Source organism: Spodoptera frugiperda, chromosome 31 (assembly GCF_023101765.2).
Source record: "Spodoptera frugiperda isolate SF20-4 chromosome 31, AGI-APGP_CSIRO_Sfru_2.0, whole genome shotgun sequence".
Classification (NCBI taxonomy): domain Eukaryota; kingdom Metazoa; phylum Arthropoda; class Insecta; order Lepidoptera; family Noctuidae; genus Spodoptera; species Spodoptera frugiperda.
In genome coordinates, this window is record NC_064242.1 from 3,575,596 (window position 1) to 3,601,634 (window position 26,039).

The 26,039-nt window shown below is 35.6% G+C and overlaps 2 protein-coding genes across 2 annotated transcripts in view; both read right to left on the minus strand.

Annotated features, from left to right (window-relative positions):
- Nucleotides 1–26,039, minus strand: part of LOC118276016 (Kv channel-interacting protein 4) — a 128,888-nt gene that overhangs the window by 3,726 nt on the left and 99,123 nt on the right. Inside the window, exons 5-7 of the mRNA XM_050707175.1 lie at nucleotides 11,497–11,691; nucleotides 394–467; nucleotides 95–307 (exon numbers count right to left, since the gene is read on the minus strand). Coding sequence (XP_050563132.1) covers nucleotides 95–307; nucleotides 394–467; nucleotides 11,497–11,691 — 482 coding nt within the window. The remainder of the gene's footprint in view (nucleotides 1–94; nucleotides 308–393; nucleotides 468–11,496; nucleotides 11,692–26,039) is intronic.
- Nucleotides 1,705–3,883, minus strand: LOC118276291 (small ubiquitin-related modifier 3). Its single transcript, XM_035594547.2, has 3 exons — nucleotides 3,707–3,883; nucleotides 3,422–3,538; nucleotides 1,705–2,280 (listed from the first exon to the last, which is right to left on the minus strand). The coding sequence occupies exons 1-3, from the start codon at nucleotides 3,722–3,724 to the stop codon at nucleotides 2,140–2,142; spliced, it is 276 nt and encodes a 91-aa protein (XP_035450440.1). The 5' UTR covers nucleotides 3,725–3,883; the 3' UTR covers nucleotides 1,705–2,139.

The window sequence follows — 26,039 nt, forward strand, 5'->3', positions numbered from 1 at the left end:
AAAACAAGATTCTTTCAGAGTATTGTGAGATTTTTTGAGAGAATTTTGGCCATAACTGACTTTTACTAGATAGAGATATTTTAAAAATCCTCACCTGAAACAGTCTTTCAACCTTCTCTCGTATCACATCGTCTTCCAACATTGGCTCCACTATCTTCCCCATTAGATCATAAATGGCGGTGACAATCTCCGTCATTTCGTCCTTGGTGATACACCCATCCCCATTGATGTCATACAGGGAAAATGTCCATCGTAACTTTTCTTCTAAGGTCCCTCTCGATAGTATTGATAAGCCGGTTACAAACTCCTGTTAATTTAAATAAATTGTTGTTAAAAGCGTGATTAATGAAATCTTTATTTGATTAGATAAGTGTTATCTCGTTAGTATTTTACCTCAAAACTTAACAGGCCACTTCTATCTTGGTCCAGTGTGTTGAAAACGAAATGCGCGTACTGGGCGGTGTTTGCTGGAAAAGAAAGAACACCGTTGAAATAAAGTTATCTACTTACTACCTATATTTTAGAACATGTTAAGTTTAAGTGAAGAATACTCTAACATATTTTGTATGGTGTTTGCCACAGAGATGTACCTACTATGCTACGTTGCTGTAGATGCGTTTGGCTTCCACTAAATATATATTTATTGGAACACATAGCTAAGGATTGGTGGAAACGGACTCAGCTAAGCTAGGTTTTTATATGAAAAGATGCGTGCTATAGATGGCTTCTGTACTATCGATACATCGCATACTCGAGCTGTGCATCATCCTCGAACTGCTAGGTACTTTGCGTCGCATAAGAGGTACATAGCAAATCCCTAATGGAAAAATACCCTACCCCATGGATGAAACAATCGACATCACGCGTTATTTTGTCTGATAAAGGGGCAGTAGATGTGCGTGTACATATTGAAATACCACTTATTGCCAGTCGTGTTATTATAACGTCAAGTCCTGTTGAAATCGTATAAAAAATAGAAAAGTGATCCAGGTTTTCCAGGTCCCTGTGACAACCTACTTACCTAATGTTTGAAAAAGCATCAGAATTAATGCAGACCGGTTAGGTACATTGAGAAATTATACTTACTTGTCACTTGGTGTGATCTAGTAGGCAAATCTACAGATAGATAGGTTATTGAAACGAGTTGGAGATAGGGTCTGAGATTTACTTACCATGAGACTGCATCTAAATAAATTCGAAGATTTTGTTCAGTAGTACACCTACTAACTTATTACTTTTTTCAGGGCTAGTAGGTAAATGAATGAATTCAGCACGTTTAGTCCTACTGGTATGCATGTTATAGCAAGGGCGACCTTTGAACAGATGACTCATCATGTATTTATAAAGGTGACCTAAGATTCTAAAATGAGGAAAATCCAGATATGTAGGTATGTATATCCTACCTATGATATGCAGGTGATTCAGAAGATTACAATGTAGATTTGACCTGAATGTAGATTGTATCTATAGTTGTGTTGAGATAGGTATTGGTTTTAGTGTTACAATAAAATCGTTTTATTATCTAAAAACATTGTTTTATTTCACTGAGCTGGATAATCAAAATAGGAAATACCAACCACAGCAGTTTTAGTTTAATAAAATGTGTTTTGTGTTTGTGTATGTAGTAAAAGTTGATGTGTAGGTGGTACAAAATACATGAAATTGGGTAGCAATGAGGACTGATATCAATAAATAAAACTGAAAGGTTTTCAAGTTTACTTTATTTCAGATATTACATAGTGGTTACAGACTTGACAATTGGGTTGGACCTATGTCCAATAAATTATTTACCACATACAGCTTGCAAGTGTCATTTTTTTGGCCACACTTAAAAAAAAAAATTAAGAGCTGATCTGAAACGGTGTCAACTAAAAAATTATCACAATGGAATAATTATTGAAGTTACCTAGAACATTTGGTTTACCTCAAATTTCTCCTTAATTAAATAGAGTATACAGTACTACTGTTTTTAAGATACACAATGCTAAGGTATACAAAAGCTCGGCTACGCTATTGTGTATCTCAAAAGTTACGTTTTATACTTGCATCGTTTTATTTAAAATTAACTTAATGTTAAAGTTGAGATGGGTTCACCATAGCGTTCTTCCCATGGGAATTGGACAGTTCCTTAAGATAAGTTTACACTAATGGTGCTCCACCAGTCTGCTGCTGATAAACCTCTATTGTGTCTCCTTCTTCCATCTCCAGTGATGTAGGCGTGTCGTTTTCATTGATTGGTTGACCATCAAATCGGAACCGCACTACTTGCATTGATAGGCCCTGTAAAGAGATTTCATATTTTCAGAAAAACAATGACACGGGTATTGAATGAGGAAATTGCATAATATTGTGAAATTTATTTTTCATCTATAAGATAAATAATTCCAAGGTCAATCTAGATTATATTGTAATTGACCTGAATTTGTGTTTTTATACAATTTAAGGTAATTTTCTGACAAGAATCTATGATTTTTTTTAGATCTGATATGTAAGCTGTATGGAACAAACTAAGAACTAATAGATAACTTAGTTGTAAAGCATGTTGACAATGACCTTTTAAATTATTAACTTATAAACATAAAAAATAAAACTTGTATGTTATATTTTCTAAATATCAAATATCCTTCAGCTAATATAAAGTCATTTAAATGTCATGGACTATACAGCTTATTACAAACCTAAGCTTTTTCTTTGAAAGATGTTCGCTCAAGCAGATAGCTGTATTATTTTCCACAAATAAGTTAACAATGAATGCAATATTGTAGTAGCGTAGTGAAGATTAGCAGATCCTAAGTACTGAGTACTAAGATAAGTAATAAGATCCCTATAAGAGAATGTTACTATTCCTGCATTTCCTATTCCAAAGCACCTTTTAATGTTCCAATTTGACATAGATGTACTGTTATATAAACTATGTCTTATTGGGTGTCTATACTTAATTTCTTTTGGCATTGGTTAGAAGTATAATTAAAAAGATACAGCTATGCATTCACATAGGTTTATGGGGATACCAAGTTGCAAGGTCATTGATCTCTATTTAACATGTTTACAAAAACAATTATTTACACTTTTTCTCAGTAAATGAGTATTATGTTTAATCAGTTTTAAACTAGATTTACGCCATATAACCTATTCAATGAGGGTAAAACATAAAATTTGGCGAAAGTGTGTAGAACTTCTATGATTTTACATGAGGTTCATGAGAGGGACAAACTGATATTCTATAATTTGATATATCATCATTAGTTCGGAGAAAGCTTCTTTCCATGAGGGTTTGCTTCACTATAGATTAGATTCTACCTACTCAAACATGGCATGTAGACTAAAGACGCCACTTCTATTGTGACCGATGCCTTTTGTATTGGGAATTGCACTAACCGTTAGAACAAAGAACATGAGCAATAAAAGATGATGAACTTACCGCTCGATCACAATAAGCATTCATTAACTTCCTCAGAGGTGTGTGTTTTTTGATTTTGAACTGCACAATTGCATTATCTTGCCCTAATACTTTCAAGTTGATGTGTTCGCTTTCTCCCTGGAAAATAAATTTCAAATAACTATGTGAAGATTACATGTAAACAGGCACAATATTGAATCACTTTCCACTTTGAATCGGCTAACCACATTTTACTAATAACGCCATGTCGGTGAACCACTGTTTTCGACTTTGAGTAATACACTGACAATATAGCAAGATACGAACCTTCTTCTCGTCAGACATTTTGATATTTATGTATTAAAAGAAACCGTCAGCACAGAACTTATAACACTACGGAAAATCCGAAGATTATCAATAGAAAAACGCACTACTGACAGATTCACAGTACGATGGCGTGGTAATGGCGTCCGGTCCGATCGCGGGTCGTGGCTTGGAGGAAGCAAAGCAGGTTTGCCAACACATGCGCACTCGTAACGGCGAAATGGCGCGCTTCTGCGCAGAGACGCTTAAAAATATTTTGCTTTAAAAATATTTATACTACTATTTTATTCAACATTAAACATGATTATTTTAATATTTAAGGAAATAATTTATTTTATACTGTGAAAACATATTTTAACTTGTCGTGTTGTGTTTAGTAAGTACGCAATCGTCAAAATAAAGATACTAAGGATACTATTTTGAATTTAGTAATCATAAAATCGATTCCAATGTGTGTTACTTCTTCTATGAAATATATGGAACATTCTAGAAGTGTAAAAATAGAAAATCAATTGACTTCCAGTATATTGCCAACTGCACAAACGAAGTTCCGCCGCTAGTGTTGTGAAATGTCGATAAATGACGTCAACGGAAGTTTCTAGTGTTGGGCGATGTTATCGACTCTGCGTTCCGTTTCACGTTTGTTACTTGTATTAGTTCAAGCATGACCATGTTTTAAATATTATTAAAATACTTTAGAAAGGTCGGAATAAATATTTTAAAATTTTCGTGTTTTATATTACAGCTAATTATCTAGGTGCGATCAATGCCCCGTCATGAAAAATATAATTGTATTTCATTGTGATTTGCAGATCATCAGAAAATCGTGATAACTTGGTTCTTTGGCATTTTAGTTGGTTATTCCTTTTTTTTATTGAATAAAAATTACGCCTTTTACTTCTCAGAAGGATAGGCAGAGGTAAATATGATGAAATGTAATGTTTAAGTATTTTTTGACATTATTTAGCATATGTTATGTATGACTCCGTGTGACGGGGTTATGATGGCCTGACCATCTGCGGGCGGGCTTTTGAAGGGGTGCTAACTAATGACTTGCAATGAATGTGGACGCACATTAAGTCTTAGTGCACAAATTGTCCTGTGGGCCACTTGAGAATTTGAGACCATAGCAATAGAAAGTTGCTGTGGCTGTTTTTGTGTGTATTATATACTAGTTATATAGTTATAGTCAGATATTAGCGAGGCAAAGGTTTATGGGTTTTTCCAATAGAGATGTGCTATACTACGTTGCTGTGCATATTCATTGGTACCTACACATAGCATAGCACTGGTAAAAACGGACTTAGGTAAGCTATGTTTTTATATCGAACGACGCATGTTATGGATGCGTGCTAAGGATGTGTTCTATGAATGGTTTCTATACTATTAATACATCGATACTCGAGCTGCCCATAATCTGCGCACAGCTACATAGTTTAGAATCAGTAGAAATGGTAACGTTTCAGAGCTTAGCCATTTCATTTTCGTAGCATAGATACAAAGCAAGCCCTGGTCAAAAAGCAGACTAATTAATGTGGGTTTTTTAATTCCATTTCTGCCTATAAAGGAGATACATACAACAGGAATTTCACTTATTTTCACGGAATTCATGCCATTCATTGTACATACGAACATTGCTGCAGTATTCAATTTTTTCAACCGTTTTTTTTGTGGGCCCTGTCAGTTAAAGTTACGTGCCAAGCGTTACCTAACTGCTTTAAATCCTTTTTTTTGTTTCAACATGTGTGTTTTATGGACATTGACAATTGTTGCCGCAACAGTTTGCGTATACTACGGTACCAATGTGTCATAAAATCGCAGATTTGTGGAATTTTCCCCACTCTGATAAAAGCCTTGTTGCCGTTTGAAAATAATTGCCAGTAGGCGGAAAGCTTTACTTTTTTTCCTGAATTAAATTTGCTACGTGGCTTAATTTAAATAAAAATGTTTTGGTGAATGTATGCTGACGTTTTTATGCGGACGAATGTTAAATTATTTTTTTCTAAATGGGAATTTTTGTTTGCCGTTTTTAATGGGGATCATCAATTTAAACAGTTGTGGTGTTGCGGATTCTGGTTTTAACTTTAAGACGTGACTTTATTACCTGTAATACGTATTAATCAGGTGTTTTTTTGGTAAGAATCATCGCTATTTACAGGGCTCGCTCGACCAATGTGAAAATGTAAATTTAAACTAAATTACGAGGAATAATAATCTGATTTCTGCGATCAGCAATAATCGGAAACTCACCATAACGAATAGTCATGGTAAATATCCCGTTTTAAGTTTTAATGATATTATCAGTAATGACTACAAAATCATACTACCTATATTTTAAGTGCACCAACTGTACAGTCAATATTACAATTAACACAGATTGGAATAATCTGATTGCAAAAGTAAGGGACAACTTAACAACGGGGCGAGCGGGGCACCCGGTCGCCAGGTGTTACCTAAGGCCAAGGGGCACAGAAAGCCGCTTGCGCAAAAAAACTTGCCAACAAACAAAAAAACTCGTGTTTAAAAATGTGTCTACACGCGTACGAGCTATTTTTGTACGTAGGTAGTAGAATTTTGATTGCATAAGGGCGTAAATTGGGTTAATCATAATTCTTAGAAATACCTAGATATTAAGTTATAATTTAAACATAGAGATAAGTAGAAGTAGGTACAGTTATTTAGCTTTAACACATTGAACGCCGTGGTGGTCACCGGTGACCGACGTTAGCGGAGGATTTGCCTTCAACAATTTTCTATTGGCAGTCAATGACTTAAGGGTACCCACACTTTTGTAAGTAGTTAAAATATAGTAGGTAGCTGAGTAGTTAATTAAATACATAAATATAGGTAGTGGTTAATATATGTACCCACATAAGTACGTATTGCGGTTTACGAGTTCCTACCAGGATATCTGCGTGTTTTTTTGAACACGTGAGACTTTTAACATTTTAGGACTAACAGCAAAATACGTAATTAAAGGGCAGATAACTGAGATTATTTTATAATATTAGTCATGTATTTTTTTTTTAAAACAAATACTTTCGAAAATATTGTAATGATTTGAAATGTCGCGTGACGTCACTAACACGACACATAACTAACCTTTGATTCGTTTTATCTAAGTATTGTTATCTTATATGACAAAATTAAAAAAAATACGTGTCTAATATTTTTTCATTACCTAACTGACGGACTAAATAGATTTTTAATTTTCATACCCCGTCATCATTCCTATTGTAACATAATATATTTACGTATTTATCTAAGCTAACGAAACTAAAGTATACACTCCAATCCAATAACGCCTGTATGCCGTATGTACTTGTACGTAATTAAACTCAACAAAAAGCCAAAAAGGTAAGTAAAAAAAGGTTGAAAGTCGCAAATTGTTTCCCCATTCTGCTTGCACATACAAAAGGTGATTGTTATTCCTCGCGTTCTACCATTGGGGTGCAGTGAGCGCACTTGTTAACTGTACTGAATGCACTCGGAGTCGTGAGCTGCGACTACGAGCTGCGAGCTGCGAGCTTGCCACTTTTGCTTTTAACATTACATCATAATGACATACATTTGCTGGTGAAGTGGGCGTATTGGCTTACTTATGTAGGTAGTTATGCATATATGTATGTTTGAATACAGTGGCGTAAAGTCAAAATCATTAATTTCAATTAGACCAAGAAGGCACTTTTGAACGTCAATGCAAATATTAAAATTTTAAAAATGTCAGTCTGTCGATTAGACTGACCCTTAGTACGAGTTTTCTTTACGTTTAAAGTAGTCGAACCGAGAGCGCGTTTGGCGTTCTGATTGGCCAGGTCGAAAAAATCAACCAACCGTTAGCTTTAGCAAACTCGTAATAAGGGTACAGTCGTCAAGTAAAGCTTTCGCTTGTTACATAGTGTAGATTCCTATGGAGAAAAACGAGCACAAAATTCTATAGGTTACTCATTTTCAACCAGATTCACTATACCATTCTTGGTTGGTTCTCGCAGTTCTAAGTCGAAAGTAAGTTTCTTTACGGTGTAATCCTTGTAAGTCTCTTTGTAACAAAACACTGAATGAGAGCGGGTAAATAGTGACAATTAGAGGGATTAATTAACTTCGGTACCTATAGATATATTATAGAAGGATTCCTTTAAAGTAGGTTCTACTAAGCTTATAATTTTTTTAACAAATATTAATAAAAGATCTAGTATTAAATGGAATAAATAAGTAACTTGACTTAAAAAAGTATTAAAAAGGTTTTACGTGCTACAACATGGTGGTTCTATCTATAGTTTCAAGGCAATCTATGTTAAAACGTTATTAGATCAAGATAGTCGCTAGACATTTAAATTATCCGTATAATTGCCGTCTCTTAGTTAGAAATGCAAAAGCATGCAGAGCAATCAGCTATTCAATTTGTAAGCCAATAAACGCTTACGTGGTATGTCGATTGGTTTTTCCCTGGCTTTGTTATCTAGTCCCCTTTCACCCCATTCATTGGCTTCATTACTATTCGATTTTATTCAGAACAATTTGCACTTGATTGTTCCAAAGTCTTGATCAGTTAAGTTGGGATAGAATTGTTTCTTAACGATCTGTTAGATGTCGCATTGTCCGTTAATGGCAGATCTTGGGAATGGATTAGCTATACGACTGTCTGTTTTATCTCTGTTCCATTTGGGCCAAGTGCTAGCACTGAATGATTTCTTTCGTACCTGATAATGGTAATTGAAGTTTTCCCAGTTCGTGCCTGACGTTTTATTATGATTGGCATTATTTTATCCGGTATTGAATTCAATGGATTCCACTGTATTGGAAATATTTTACACGTGCACGAGTTTTGTTTTCAACGATATAGCTGTAGCGTTATTATTTAAAACTGCCTCGCTCGGTATTTATTCCGAGCCCATTACCGATAGCGAAGCATTCGTGCAGTTGAGAGTGCAATTACTGTGTATTGCGCGAAATTCAGTTCTGAAAGAAAGAAATTATTTTGCTCCCAATAGGTACGTTTTTATCGAAGCACGATATCACGTTATGATATGAAAAATAAACTAAAGCTGATGGAAATTCGAATCGTTTTACATTTTATGTTTTAATTTTAAATACAGTTCCATTAGAAACTTCCATGTAAGTAGTATTCAGAATATCGGTCAATATATTCACGTGCGAAATCACATTCGCAATAGGCACATTTCTCGTGTTGTCCAAATATTGCAAACAGTACTTTATGTCTGTCGTGATAAAATATATATTCATAGAGCTCCTAAGTTCGCGAGCTTAGGGCCCCGTGGACAATTTGCGCAGATGTAAAGTAGTATGCGGACCACTCAACATGATGGGATTATATGATTATGTGATGCGTTTTTCATGTCGCCATTTTATTCCTTTACTACGGTCGGTATACTTTATTAACATTCTTCACGTAAACTTTGGCGTTTATTCTGTTGGGTAGTTTTTGTGTGATAAACGGTGGTTGTAAAGTGCGTAGCGCCGGTTATGTTGTGTGAAAATATGCGAGATTTTTTGCTTGTGGCTCATATTTTAGCGGGGAACAGATTTTTTTAAGGGTTACATTTTTCTTACATGTTTCAACTGAATAGGATTTTGTTTGATTAATCTTTATAGCTATCTAAACCCATTTACCTAACGACTTTACTAAAAATATTTGCCAATCTCTTTAAAACTAATAGTTAGAAAAACGGAACCGAATTTTGAAATTTCCATTGTTTTAGAATAATTTTAAGAAAACTACTAATTTCGGCTAACCTATCAAAATGACAATTTATTATGATGTTATTGGCTAACTCATGTAACTGTTTGATGAAGAATTCAACTAGTTACAAACCATGCTAGAGACTCATATTCATGAACAGCATTCCACGACACAGGACGCGGCAACTGTCGCGCTGTTATAGTTTCTCGTCAAACAGTTACGTGAGTAAACCGATAACATAATAAAAATAAATGAAAATGTTAAAATGGATATTCCTAGCAACTTCCCTAATTCAATGAAAAACAACTAACATATAACTAAGATCCACTTACCTGCCTCAGAGGGGCTCGCAGGATGATAGCTGTAGGTACCGAAGTACCTATGTAAGCTTTCCGCGTTCGTTCACTCTCGTCAGGGCTCCAAGGATGGGAGAAAGGGTAAATAAAACGACACACTTTTCCTATTGTTTATTTGTATGTATGTACGTGGTTACCTGTATCTATATGAGGAGAATATTGATGTTTATTTTACCTCCGTCTCTTGTTTTATTGTTGAAATCTTTGTTGAAGTTAATGTGTGATTCTGTGTTAGGGAGGTGATGCTAAAACTGTTTTTGTCAATGGTGTTTGTACAGTTACTTATACATACCTATTGCTACACTTTGGTTACATTTTACACTGGTCGTCAGCAAAGTAGGCGCGGTGTCTGGGTAACTGGCTCTCGTGCAACGTGTCACTGGTTTGATTCCCGCACGGAAGAACTCTTTGTGTGATCCACAAATTGGTCCAGGTCTGGGTGTAATTTGTTTGTAAACGCACCCACAACACAGGAGAAAATACAAAAGTGGGGCTATGTTTAAGACGTACCGACGTAGTCTCCTAATATCATCGAAGCAACCACGACCACTCTGCCAAAAGTGTACGATGGAGAAGAAGAAATGTTTAAGAAAATGTTTGAATAAGAGTCGGTAAACTTACCTTTTCACAATGATAAAGTTTATTAAGTTTAGTTTTTTGGTTGCAATAGAAAAATAACATTTTGCTAGTACATATGTGCCCACTTGTTTGCTTACTTTGTGTTCAAGAATGCTGTAAAACTTTGAATCATTGAAAGCGATGATACGAAAGTATTCTAATAGATGGCGCCACAAGTCTGTTTGGGTGTATATGAGTGTTACACGATTAAACAGGGTAGTTTAGTTGGACAGGGCCTTTGGTGTGTTGTGTATCTGATGGTACGTGGTAGGGCTAGTCAGCTGACGTAGGTTCGAGACCCGTACGTGAAATTAATTTCTTCAAAACTAATTAATAACAGTTACTAGTTGTAATTTGGCTGTTGATAGATGCCAGATTTACTTTCTGGCAACTACTTAATATACTTAATTGTTAATTTAATTTAACCAAACTTAGTTCATTATTTTGTTTAGATCTCAAGGGAGTTAATTAAACTGTACTTACTTTCATTAATAAGTAACTAAACAATTATAAGCTTTCATTTTCTGTGAATAACTTGAAATATCTACAAGTAACTTTACATCGGCCTTCAGATCTTTGGAATTTTCCGTTGAGAGGCACTTGATGTAGGCCGCATTATTGTAGGCGTTGTTTCCAGATGTTTCTTTACATCACGTGGCAGTTTCCATGTACCTACGAACTTGGGTATACTTACGAAATACAATGTTTTCTTTTTTACTGGGAAATCCATGTGACTATAGGAATATTTTTTTCCAGGGAGGAAAATGATCCAATGGCTTCTCTCGTCTTTGGCGAGGCGAGACTGGAAGTGTCCGACTCTTACTGACTAAAAACCACCCCGTTTCTACTCCTGCTTTTCGAGCCGGAGCCCCGGTAACCCGCTAGGCAGTCCGCAGCTCATAGGAATAGATATACATTCAGTTTTTACACTTACCACACCTGCTTGACCTTGAGCTGGGGCCGTGCTTGACCGGTGTTGACCGAGCCGACCCATGTTAATGACTCTGGTGTTTTAGGTGTACTTACCATAATATTACGATGACCTTCATCATCATAATATGTCCCACTTCATGGCTACTGATAATACCTACATAGTATAAAAATCCCTCACAACTTACCTCCTTGCGGGAAGAATTGCGAGTAGATTAGCTTAAAGGTTTCTTCTTTCACGACACCAGTAGGACATTCTGCTTTGAAGCCCCTGTAGAGACGTTTTAGTTCTGGCTCGGTGAACCTGGTGGCCCTTCGGAGCGCTGCTATGGAATCTGGCCGGTACCGCGGCAACTGTTCACCCAGCTCCTCGAGTTCCGAATCTGGAAATGTAATGGAAAATGTGTCGGTTAGATTGTGATTGATTAAGGCTACTGGGTTTCTTGTAAAAGGTATAGGATAGTGCGTGATTATCTTTACTGGGTGTCTTGTAAAGGGTATAGACCAGTGGGTGGGGCAAGAGTAAGATTTTTATGGTAGATTTTATAACAAACACTATAGGTAAATGTGAAAGTTTGTTTGTTTTGATGTTTGTCCGTTAATCACGCTGAAACTACTGAACGGATTTTGATGAAATTTGGTATACAGACAGGGTATGACTTGACTTGGGTGATAGGATACTTATTATTCCACGGGAACGCGGACGAAACCGACTTGGAAAAAGATAGTTGGTACATAATATAATGTTGAATTATAGTAAATGCATCAGTCATTTTAAGCTAGAATTTGTTATGAGTCTGGAGCGCAGACTAAGTTCATTGGCTGAGGATCTCGATAATAAATACAGTAGAACTCCAATTATCCGAATTAATGGGGACCGGGACCCATTCGGATAATCAAATATTCGGATAATCGGATTTTAAAAAAAAATGCCATTGAAGAGAATAAAAGCTACGTTTTGATATTGCACTATTTTTTTATTGAATTAAATTGCGGGGGGAAGTCAGTGTAGGCACAACGGCAAGTTAAGACAAGTCAAGTTAAGACTTGACGCGCAAACACTGGCTTCGCGGGGGGGAGAATAATAGCGCACTTAGACTTTTTTGGACATATTTTGTGATTCGGATAATCGGCGATTCGGATAGTCGGAGTTCGGATAATTGGAGTTCTACTGTAATTATGTTTTTGGCGAAGTCATGTTACACAAATATAAAAGTACGAGCAGCTCATTCAAACTCATTTCCATCATCCAAACATAATATGGAATCATTAAACCGTTTCGATCTAGGCAAAACTACACTTAAATTCTAACGGGTCGTTCATGCTCGTCGGCTATGAGATGAAGCTGATGAAAGAATGGATTCCCATCGGCTCCGTGCCCTATCGACAAAACCCGAGCTTTACAACGAAGGTCGAACAATGACGCCCCGTTTGTTTGCCGGTTATCATCTATCATTTATCGGGTATGGCGATGTCATTGCAAGGAGCCAGAGAAATTGAATTTGGTTTTGGAGGCAAATTGTAAATATGTCAGTATAGAATGTATAGGGTATGAGAGATAAAGGGAACGATTTGATTAGTTAATTTCATTATATTGGTCTTTTAAATATTCATAACAATTAAGTAAATATGATATGTGAAGAGGTATCTAAGTTGTGTGCCTGTTTCACCACCTTCATATAAGTGCCCGATAAACTTATATGACAGATAGTTCATACAAATTACGTTCTTAATTCAAATTTATCTGGGACATAGCGGCTATCCAGACATTGTGAAACAGGCCCTGTATCTGTCAAATTCAGTTTTCAATTTCCACAGAGTACTTTTAAGTTCTTTATCATACCCTTTTACAACCCGGTATATAAAGTCGAAGTACCCTAAAAGGGGCTTGCAATATTATCTTTCATTTTTTGCTCCGAATAACAGAACCCTGAACTGGCAAGATTATGGCAATGTTTGATGTTCTCAAGTGTCTGTTTGTATTATCGTGTCAATAACGTGTCAAAGGGCTACGAAGTCCGTGTCTAAGTGGCATTTAGTTCCCTTTTGATGATTGCGTCTCTTTCCATCTTGAGAGGGATGTGTTACGATGTGAATGTGATACTCCTACTGCCTACATCATTACTTTCTGTCGCTTTCACATTCTGAGAGCCTTTTCCACTAATGTTATCGTCCCTTTCCATCTTAAACGTATTTTAATCAATATTTCAATTACGAACGACGTAGAACCTTCGCGAATTCATAATATTGTAATCACAAATACCAGGAACTCGTAATTTTTTTAAGAAGGTAGCCTATGACAGTTTTCATTAATACTGGAAAGGGACTCAGAGGGACAACAGAATCAATACGCAATTTCATCATATCTCATTTGTGAGATGGACCCGAAGATTACTTTCTACCAAATTAATAGTAGTCATCATCGTGGAATTTTGCAGATATTTCATACAGCAGATGTAGCCGGGAGATAAGATTATATTTCACATCGCAAGTTGTTCCATCTGAGATATTACGCAGTTCTCGTTGCGTACTAATTATGGTACTTACGTAAAGAGCACTTGACTCCTTCTACCTCGTTAAGTACGCTAGTCTGAACTAGATTAGATGTAGGAAGTCCGGTAAATTACTCCGTCTTTGAAGAGCATTTTATGCTGTTACATAAAGGACCTAATTAGTACTGACTTTAAGGTTGTTTATTACAATTTGGAACCTGAATTAAACTATCATCAAATCGTAATAAGTTATCCAACTACTAATGATGACGAGGTATGAAAATTGTCATATATAGATAAGATAACAATACTTAGATAAAACGAATCAAAGTTTAGAAGTGGGAGCAAATACGTAATTTCTACGTATAAAATGTACCTAGTAGAAGTGATGTTACGCGATATTTACAATCGAAAGTATTTGTTTCCGTAAGCAAATAAAAAATACGTGTCTAATATTTTAAAACAATCTACAAGACGGACATTAAAATAAAAATAAGTCACCTCCCCTATTATTCCAAAAAATGAAACTTAACGAACAAAAGTAAACCTTAGTCAAACTCGTTAGAGATTCAGAACTAATCTCAGGATCTAACATCTGCGTATAACTATAGACCACGTATAATGAAATTCGTCACGAGCAAATTGTCGGTAATCGGTGTGTCTTAAGACTAATTGCTGAGTCCCGAATTCATTCTGGAATTCGCATTCCATTTCCTCTGCAATTAGGGCTGATAACGAGCAATTTATTGCGATCCTTGCGGTTCTGTGCTGTGACGTCATGACATGTGACCTCACTGACGATGATTTAAACCTTTTTAATGATGTGCCGGCATCATTATGCGAATCAAAAGTGCATTATCATGTTGGTTTTGTGTGTATTATGTTGCTTCGTGAACTGCGTGTTTTGTTTGAGGAATATTGTTTCTAGAATGATATTTTTTAATGTAAGAATAAATAGGGAATAATAATAGAATAAATATATATTTTTTTAAATATTAGACACGTATTTTTATATTTTCTTAAGGAAACCAATATTGTCGATGATATATCGATTTGAAATATCGCGTAACGTAACGTCACTTCTAGGTACATTTTGACGTATTTGCTTCCACTTTTTAACTTTGATTTGTTTTATCTAAGTATTATCTAACTATCATAAAATCAAAAATACGTGACTACATTTTTTTTTTTACATTTAATGGGTCGACGTTTGGCCGCTATCTCACCTGATGGTAAGTGATGATGCGGCCTACGGTGGAGCACGTCTGCCCATAAGCAACCTATTCACTCGGGCCTTGAAGACACCCAGGTTATACCCATCAGGAAACACAGACTCCGGCAAGGAGTTCCACTCCCTAGCAGTTCGTACAAGGAAGCTTGAAGCGAAGCGCTTCGTGCGAGTGGGTGGGATATCTACCATGTAGCGGTGACGCCTCGCCGATTGTCTTGTGGTTCGATGATGAAAAGGACTAGGGGGAATCAAGTTGTGCAATTCCCCCACACACTCTCCGAAATGTATCCGGTAAAAAACGGAAAGGCTTGCGACCTTGCGCCTGTGTTCAAGGCTTTGAAGCCGGGCCTCCACAAGCGCATCATCATTAATGAGCTTCTTGGCACGCCTTTCAATGTGTTCGAGCGCATCTAGCTGGTATTTGGCCGAGCCGTCCCGTCATCATGTCTATTCTAAATAAATATGTAACAAAAATTTACAGCGGAAAAACTACTACTAACTTTAAATTATTTAGGCATGTCTTGCCAAACTACGGCGGCGTTAAGCAGTTGAGTGAGATTCCAATGCACATATTTCCAAATTAACTTTATGTGTAGAATCTACAATTTATTTCGACCACAGAAAGTCTTTCAGCTTAAAAGCAAATAAAAGTTTTGCTGAAGTGAAAATAGGCTTTTAAAATAGCTTCTAGTTAAAATGCCGTAAGAGTGTCACATGTCTATAAAACCCGAAATGGGTTTTATTGTGATAGGCACGAATAATTACGATGCACTGCTCTCGTTTTATCTTCTGTGGTATCCACGTGATACGTGACGTCACGTGCGGCCATTTTGTGCAGATATTCAGATGTCGTTTAAAATTTTAGATTTAGAACGAAGATATTTTCTTTTTGACAGAAGATGTTTTCATAAATGTTCAGTATTTGACTGTTCTTTTTACAACTTATTTTTTTCTTATCATTTATGCTGCTCATCAAAACATGTTATAAAAAGTATGTATTCCATATTCGGCTTTTCGAAAATTTCTCAGTAGTAACACAGAGTCTCGAACTGTGGCCAGTATATTATGGCAATAGGCTCACCCCCTATTACATGGGACTTATAACACAAATTATGAAAAGTGGGTGTACATTGAATAGCGGATGCCGTAATGTGCACCTCAGCCTACCCTTCAGGGGATAAAAGGCGTGACGTTGTATTCCATACTCAGTCTCCTGCATGATATGTCAAATGAAGTACCTAGGTATTTGACATATCATGCAGGAGATTAGTGGTACCAAGGTACCTAATAGTCAGTCAGTTCATTATTACCTAGAGCATACGCAATCCGTATCTTAACTTCAAAGAGAAATAAACCAAGTAAACATAAATAGAAAGTTCATCTTTTTATGTCTGTGTTTTCACAACTAATAACAGTTGCAAAGTTTGGTCTACACGGGTACAATATTACTCTCAATTATATGCAAATTGTAGGAGCAAACCCTTTATCAGACCCCAGCTTAATGGAGTCGACTAATTCAGAAAAAGATTGCCATGACCAACGACAATCGTGAGGGCAATTGCTTCATTCAGTGTCCGAAACAAACAAACGATAGCAACAGCAGATTCAAGTAATGTTGTGATTAGAATATTAAATTAAGTAAGCAAGCCGGGCTGAATGTGAAATTAGGTAATTTTCCACGGTACCAGTGCGTCCACGACAAATCCTGTCACGCCAACGAAATTTAATTTTACACCCATTTCTATTAAAGGTGCGATCCCGTACCGAACGATATCGGATTAGGATTCGAAATTTAATTCCAACCTTAATTTGTACACAATGCTGTCTTGCAATTTTAATTATTTTGGGAATAAGAGGTAGATTGATTTATGTTTTATTTTTGTTGTGGGTTAGGGATTAAAAATTGTAATTTATATTTAGGAATAGGCCCTATACAATACGGGCAATATTGCGCTTGCCGCGTGACTTAATAAATTATAAGTATTATATTGTTGTAAAAATAAGTTACACTATAGATAAGCTTTACGTTTAGTTTAACATATTTAATTTACTAAATACAACATGTATATATTTTATTTATGTCTAAGTTTATCCCGTCTAGTGCATTGCCAAGAAATATTCTGTTCCACTAATTAAATCTTGTAAGTCAAAACTTGTACACGGTTCGCACGGCGCCTTGTTTTAGTTTCTCATTCAAATAGTGCAGGTAAAGTTCCCAACATTAACATAACGTGCGTGGGTGCAGCTCAACTTATGAGCTCTTAGTATAATGAAACGTGGTTTACATTAATTTGCGGTTTCACAGGCCAAGGCAACGCCTACAGCCTTCAATAATAAATCGATGCAAATAATTTTATTATAACTTTCGTGAGACATACTAAATCAATTTTTATGTTATCGGCTTACTCACGTAACTGTTTGATGAGGAACTCGACTAGTTTCAAGCCATGCTAAAGGCTTCATGAGCAATATTCCTCGCCACGTTCAATAAAAAGTTCCATACCAGGATTGTCAGCTGCTTATCCTTTATTTTTCCTTCAAATAATTCAGATATATTTACATAGAAGGCACACCTCCATCCGGCACTATCAAGTTAGCACATAAATCTCGTAAACTAAGTCATACATCTCGATGATACGACGGTATAGTTCCGTACGTGGAATCGTAAAAAATATGCGTACCTAAGGAACACGACGAAATTGAACGACGGCAATCTGTGGCTCCATGTGGCTTGATATTATCGGGCTAGAGCCGGGAACTTCGGATTATGTCGCGGGAACGTGCGTCGCGTGCCAACCGCTGCCATGAATATCAACGACGTGCGTTTGACACTTCAGATGCCGTGAAAACGCTCGTAAATGACTTGTGTACAATACAGCCGCGAGCGGCCGCACTTCCTAAATTATGAACTTACTATAAATTTTATGTAGCAAGTGCGGGTGCGCTTGGTATAGGAAAGAAAATATTTCTGAGTTCGTGAGGAAAAGGGTTTTCCGTTGGCATATTTTCAACATATAAAATACGTGCACTGAGTGGGTCAAAACCCTTTATATTAAACCATTTATGTATATACATTCCGTTGCAACATTGTTACGTCACTATATTCATATATTATGATTATCTGATGCTAAAATTAGAGTTATTCGTAATTTAATCTAGTTGCCTCACTCCGACAGACATCGCCGTTTGTTGTTCGGTCAGATTCTTTTTCATTTGCCGTTCTTGAGTTTTGAGTAAAGCTAAATATTTGGTGTGGTGTATTTTATTTTTAAATTATGCAATCAATTCAATTTATCTAAACCAACTTTCGAAACAACGTACTTCTTCGAGGAAAGATACGGATTTTAAACAGAAAACGTTGAGCGGGTGGAGATTGAAAATTTCATTGATTGTGAAAATGTGTACTCACCTGTATTTTTGTTTTGTCTGAGAGGATTTTTCGAATACTGAGCGACCAAACCCACGCTGTGTTCACTGGCTACCGCAATGCGTCTCATTATTTGAGGGAGGGCATTTGAATTCTCGGAAAGAACATTTTGTGGTTACAAGGGGGAGTTGGCAAAAGTCAGGTGTTTGATATCGGTACCAAGTTTCGGCCTATCAGTGTTTCGGAGGGCCGTGAAATATTACAAGTAGGTAGCAGCAATTGTGGAAACTTTAAGAATTATGCGAGCCTATTCCCAATTGATTTTTGAATCATTCGTGGAAACAGTTAAAATGAATTATTGTGAACTGTTTAATGAAAAGTATTTCAACAAAACATATCAACTAAACTCCCGATATTGTTGTTTTAATTATGAAATTGTAATTAATAATTGGAGCTTTAAATATAAATTATTTTCCTTCGATAATAGCTATTCGAAAATCTGTATTGTTTACATTGAAAACAAAATGATTTGAACGCTACTAAAATGACAAGTAAATCAAAACTAATGAAATATTACGTAGCGTTTAAAAGTATATTCTGTACCTCTACAATGAGTTTAAAACAATAGCGATAGCGACGACCAAAATTTTTTGAATGTGAAATTTTACAACGCCTCTACCGGTCAAATTTGGAACTAAAATTTGCTATACAAAAAAATTACGTCGTCGCTAGCGACTACCGACAAATACTATAGCTTCAAACTCATGATAGAGGTACTGAGCTAAGATTAAACGATAACAACCCCGATATAGACCAATTGAAGATCCCATAAATATCTGTCGGGCCCAACCCTACGAATTTAGTTCATCGTGAGGGAATAATGAAATGAAATGGGTCAGCTTAGACAGTGAAAGTTTCTTTGGGAATTAAATGCATTGTATTACTATTAGAGAAGGGTAATGTTGTATTGTTGACAAGATGGATTGCTGTGTTTTGAAATAGGGATTTGTATAATGTTTCTTGAATTTGATTTGTTTTGAACAAATATTTTTGGCGAACCATACTATTAGATTAATGTCAATATGTAGATAGTTGTAGATGCTCTTAGGTTTTTTTGGAGGTACCTTAGGGATAAATACGCCGTAACAGGCGTTGCACTTGGGACTCTGGAGCAGGTCTATCAAGAAGACTCGGTGCCTTTACAGGTGTTAATGGTGGCCACCGTGGTGGTTTTAGTGAGGTAAAAATCCTTCAATCCTTAGTCTTTTATCCCCATATGCTAGGAGCCTTTCGAAGGTTTCCTCCCGTCATTTAAAAATATGGCTTTTTTGAAGGTTACTTGTAGGTTAAAATAACAATAAGTGTAGTATAAATCGACGATATAAATTAAATAGGTACCATTATTAAATAGAATGGCCGCAAATATCCAAAACGGGATCCTACTTAGTTATTTTCTGTAATGAAAGGCCACCCTTAATAATAGTTCATAACTTATAGTAGTCTACTATTATATAGATAAATTAGTCTATTAAACATGCAAATATCCTTTAATCGCACGCCGTACCTACTACTAAAGAGAATAATTAACTATTCGCAGTCTGTGGTAAATTCATCTTGACATTTTATATCTCGGAGAATAATGTCTCTGGTTTGATCTCGACGTGTCGCCGTCGCGTGCATTGTGCAAAACTTTTCGCGCCATTTCTCAACGGTTTTTCTAAGATATCCCGCGCTTTTTATTAAACGAATGAATTTATACGGTTATTGCTGATGTTGGTTTTTTGAGATTTATTTCTAAAGGTTTATTGTTTTGTGTTTATTTATTGTGGAATTGGAATTCTAAAATTTTAGTACCTACGTACATATGTTTGTTTTTGTTTAGATAGGTTATTTTAAAACCCAAGTTAAAAAAAATCTCAAACAATGCATTATCTCAACTACTCTACTACTACTCAACATTTTACAACCTTATTTAATCATATTACTTTTTTTTTTTTTTTTTTATTAAGCCTTTATTGCTGAAAACTATACATTAACTTACATTTATCTAACTTATAAACTAACACATCAGTTATCCTTATTAGTGATCAGCGTGTCCTGTGACAAATCATATTACTACTATATTCTATTTGTACCATATTTACTCTAAAGTCAGTAGACAACTACTTTCTTATTGCCCTAAGTACAAACTTAGGGCAATTATTTACCTAACTGTTTGGTAAGCAAAATGATATTAAACTAATTCAATAAAATAATTCAGCTACATGAGTAAATTAAACTTCAGAATCTAAAAAATCAATATTAATTTCTATTTTACATACAAAAATATTTCGAACAAAAGTAACAAAAACTTCGACCCGTTTATCTGAATTTAAACTCCGCTTCATAAAACATGGTTTCGACAATTTACTGGCACACGACACTGGCCATTGAGAACAAAGCCGTCTTTGTCACTACACGGCAAGAAACGTGATAGATAGAGAACAAACAGTCCAAGGAAATTGCTTTTGCTTGGCGTAGAACGGAAATTTTGCACAGTGGGTGCATGTGGCTGCCAGCCAGCCACAATTGTTAGATATTGTAGAAATATGTCGAAACGTTTTCATACATCGTTGTGGGGCTTACCATTCATCATGCAAGTTGGCCGAGTGCCTTTTATGCTGTGCTACTTAATAAGGCTTGTGACAATATGATAAGTAGCTTCTAAGTGACTTGTTACTAGAGCTTCGGCAACATGTTCCGACCATTTATTTGTGGTTTATTTGTAATGTTACATGACGTCTTTTTGGTGGATAGTGTATGTTAAATCTTAATGCTTTGTGATTTAGAGAGTGGTCGCGATTTATAGAGTTTTTTTTAATGTTTGTCGTCGCTAAAGATTAACGACAGTGTTCTACTTTTCAGAATACTAAATGTACAGATCAGTGCCCAAACCAAGTTTGGACGAAAACAAATAAATTATTTATGAATTCCACGAGTTTATTCCTATCGCAGTTCGCGGAGATAGATAGTAGACGTGTGAAGTAGCAAATCTAGGCGGAGTGGCGTCGGGATTGCATTCAAGCCGACACGTTTGCCTGAGCCGATTATCCGATATTGAGATTTGGACGAAATTCAATTTCGGAGCAGTCTTTCGCGATCAATTCGGTCTAGGAAGTTCGGCCACATCGCTTTTCTACTTGCAGCGCTGCAGCACTGGATTTGAAACTCTAAACTGAAACGACTTAGATATCTTTGGACCGAACTTATAATTGTACACTGTTGCTGAACCCGCTTCAGCGGCATTAGATAACTTGTTAGTTAGTTGGCTAAGTTGTGGTCTTAGGGCTTGGTGTTCGTTAAAGACTTTGTCTGTCTGAAACTAGCCTTTGAACTTTGTAGAAATGGACTACCTGAGAGCGATTTGTATTATTTCTGAAAGCTGACTGTGTTGTGCACAGTGGGGTTTGTCGTCACATTGTCGCTTGTTTCAATATTCTACCTTATTGTCTTTACTAGGTTTAATATATATCTATATATATAAAAAACAATTGCTGTTCGTTAGTTTCGCTAAAACTCGAGAACGGCTGAACTGATTTGGCTAATTTTGGTCTTAAATTAATTATAATTATTTATAGAATTCCAGGGCAGATTTGAAAGGTAAGAAAAAAATATATGAGGCGAAACGAAGTTTGTCGTGTGTATTCCTTGTCTGAATAAATAAAGCATCCTAATTGGAGTACACATACACTTTATTATGAAAAACTAGCGTCAAAATAATGCGTATTAATTTATTAACACACAACATCACAAGAAGTGAGGGTGGCAAGACCGTGGGAAGTACGTGTTAATTACTAATTACACACGATACTGTCACGAACAAACTGTTTTTGTGGCCAAGTAAATAAGCTTTGGGCTACAGCTAATGTATTGTCTCGCGACCCTGTTAAATGAAATTGTAATATCCTTCACCATTCCTCTGAATTTTTTCAAAGGCGCACTTGAATATGCGCGTATATTCTTGTGAATTCTGAGGAAAACTCAACATTTTCGGAGTTCTTAATGCGTTTTGTGGTTGTTTATTATCATTTAAATAAGAGTTTCTTCCACATTTTGGTGAAATGATGCTGTGTACAGTTAATACTTTATACGAATGTAAATCCAAGATATTTAGACTCTTTCTTTATGTTTAACTTGACAGTTGGTTGGTTTATTCGAGCCGACTAATCAGTAAACGTAAAGTAAACTCATTATAAGTGTACTTTTAGGTAGTATTTTTGACTTGTATTGGTATTGATAAGTCTTGATAGATGCTTAAAATTCTTTAGACTTGTAAACTTAATTCAGAACTGGGTGAACGACTGGTCTCTTTAAAGGATTTCTATTTAACCACTACTTAGTACCTAATTTTAAGATCTCTTAATTGACACACCAACTTAAAAAAAAACTCATTTAGAATTACCCATTCTCAAAGAAAGGTAACAAACAAGAGAGCTGCAATATCCGTCTGGGAGTAAAAACAAAAAGGTGGATGTGCTCTAATTAAGGCCGATCTTTTATTCAGTGCAGTCCAACGAAGACTGGGAGAACAATATTCAAGCACACGCCACAAGGAAATCGGCTTGAACACGCGTTGTACTGCAGTGTGTTGTGCGAGGATTTCCAGAAAATATTCAACGAAATTTAAATTAAAGTCTTGCATATTCGAGAGGCGTTTGAGATTTTTGGAATATTTTGTTTTGGTCTTTTTTATTTTTAAGTCTTTTAAGCGAATGTAGTAAAATTGGTTATGTGTGTAGTGTGTAGCTATCCAGAGAGTGTTTCGTGGTAGACATTTTTTGTTCCAAAAACCAAAAAAAATAAAATAAAAAATATATTCACGTATTATGCACATATTGTAATTTTCTTCAGCTTACATATTTCTATACAAATATCTATTTTTAGCAACATAAAAGCGTTGATCCCACATTAATATTTCCCCCTGTTTCGTGGGTGCGTTTACAAACATACATTTTCTCATACACATGACACCCAGACCCGAAACAACAATTTACGTATCACACAAAGACTTATTCAATGCGGGAATTGAACCAGCTACACGTCGAATCTATCTATAAAACATCTAAAAGAAGTGATACCGTTATTCAAGCAGGTTATAAACCGCAAATCTAGTTTCAGGGTTTCAGTCCAGTACGTACCATCTGTTGAACGTCAGACTACTCAGTGGTACGGTGCACCATGTGTAAGTGACGGTGACATCTAACACAGATTTAGAGTCCGTTCCCTAGTACATTGTGAAATTATTAATGTGTGCCCCACTTGATGGCGGATTATGTACTCCTGGTACCTAGTAAGGCTTTAGTTGGTACTGTTTTGGAATAATGAAGAACTTAACTTAATGGTTTGTTATCTTATCTTACTAATTACCACACTCGGAGACATTGAATGATTACTTAAACTTTTCCTTGGTGATTTTGTATCGAAAACAATTCCTAAAGACTGGGTTAAGTAACCATTAAATCACTATGAGTACTGTGGTAATATTATAAATGCGAATGTTTGTGAGTTTGTTACTCAATCACGCTAAAATGACTGAGAGTATTGGGATGAAATTTGAGACAGGGGTAGGTTATGGTCTGGAATAATACATAGGATACTTTTTATCCTTTGAAAACACGGACTGAAGCTCCTGGCAGAAGAATATTTTTTTTTATAAATTAGAGAATATTAAAAAATGAATGAATGATAACAAAATAAAAAGTAGGTAAAAATATTTCTGTTGAAATAATCTGGTCTACTTTTGGACAATTTTGTTGTGAAGATTTTGTTAATGATAATTATTATTTACGATAGCATTGTTTATCTATCTCCATTTCGAAGCGTTGAAAAAAATAAATTAAATTTCATTTACCCATCTTTCAAGCTCTATTTTAAAGTTTATAAGCGTGAATCTATTTGTAAAAGGCAGTGCACATTTCACGTACGATATTTCGTACTAGAGAACGTACGCTAGAATATTCCGAAGGTATTTTCGCGGGCATTTGGCGAAAATCGTACGAATTATATTCAGAAAATTCGAGATCATTTAGTTTCGTCGAAGGCGGGCGTGTCTCCAACGCGATGGCGTAGTGTTTTCCTTATTCCTTCACTTATTTAATGTAAAATTATTGATTTGTGCCTCGAGAAGAGAACGGTAGTTATTTTGTTTAATTGCTTTAATCATTCATTTACTTTATTGAGCTCTTTATTGTATGTGTATTTTCGAAGTGTATCTTTGATGAATTTTCACTTATAATTTACGTTTATTTTTATAGTTTATATAAAGTGTAACTAACTAATTAGCTTTAAAAAGATCAATTTGTAAGAGATAACAATACATACATATTAACAATAATCCAAATTTAGAACTTTGTTTGTATTGAAAGAAACAGGATAAAGTAAAGACTAGCAAAGTGAAAAAGGGTGCTATTTAAAACTATTTTCCACAGATAAACCGAGACATTTGATCCGTGGTCCCAATGTACGGCATCTGTCTAGAGACGAGCCCGTGAAGCCTTTATCGACCAGTAAAACTCAGGAATCGATATCATAATACCAACGAACCGTCTCAAATACCTTTCCAATAATTTAGTCACATCCCTAGAGGCATCAGTTCAATCGACAATACTTTTTGGACTAAAGCCAAAGGTTTAAAGAAAGCTGCTGCGAATTAAATCGTTCCGTTTTAGAATTATGACCTCTATTCCCAGGTTTTGTGTTGGTTTTTGATATATTTTCCCTTGATTTGATTTAAAGGTTGGGTTGGGAAATTTCGGAACACGTGGAAAGTTTTTAAAAAAGAATTTCGTTACAGATACTATGAAATTTTTAAATGAATACTGCAGTCTTTTTTCTTTCATTGAAGTGAAGATAATTTAGTTTGAAAGGCTTTTTCGGTCTTTTGTTAATTTATCAATTTCTTATAACAGTTCATTGGTTCAAGCCGTTCAGGTGGAAATAATGATAATTAATGGGTAATGAGAAACTTTGCTAAACTCGTAAACAACTTTCATAAATTATGTTAAGAAAGTTGAGAGTTTTAATATAATTAATGTCTTAATCACGCGTCATGCGAACGTGAGATTTGAAAATGGTATTTTAAGCGTGCTTTTTCACCAGAGATGTGCTATGTAGCTTTACTGCTAAGATGTAATAGCTTAGCTGTGCTAGTTTTAAATATCTAAGTACAAATAGGGACAGTTAACAGAAAGCTACATACTAGTTTCATACTACATACACATGATAGATATATACGTCATATAGATACATCACGTATCTTAATTATTAATACATTACTAAAGATAGCTACACAATTTTATTGTAGGCTTAGGTATATTTTCATAAGAAATTATGAACAGACTGACTATCGTCTTAGTAAAAGGTTAAAGAAAAAAGTTAAAGGCGTACATTCCACGCAGAAATCAATTTATCTTTATTTGTAGAAAAGAGGTAATTCCCCCAACAGCGATTCCTCTCATTATTTATTTTCTTCTATCTGCGCCGTTCGTGGAGGTTTTTGTTTCCCTTGCTTATTATTTATGTTACCTTTTTATACCTATAAGGGGTCGACGTGTTTTTTGAACGATTTGTGGATTATACTCGCGAATCGTCTATGTCTGTGAT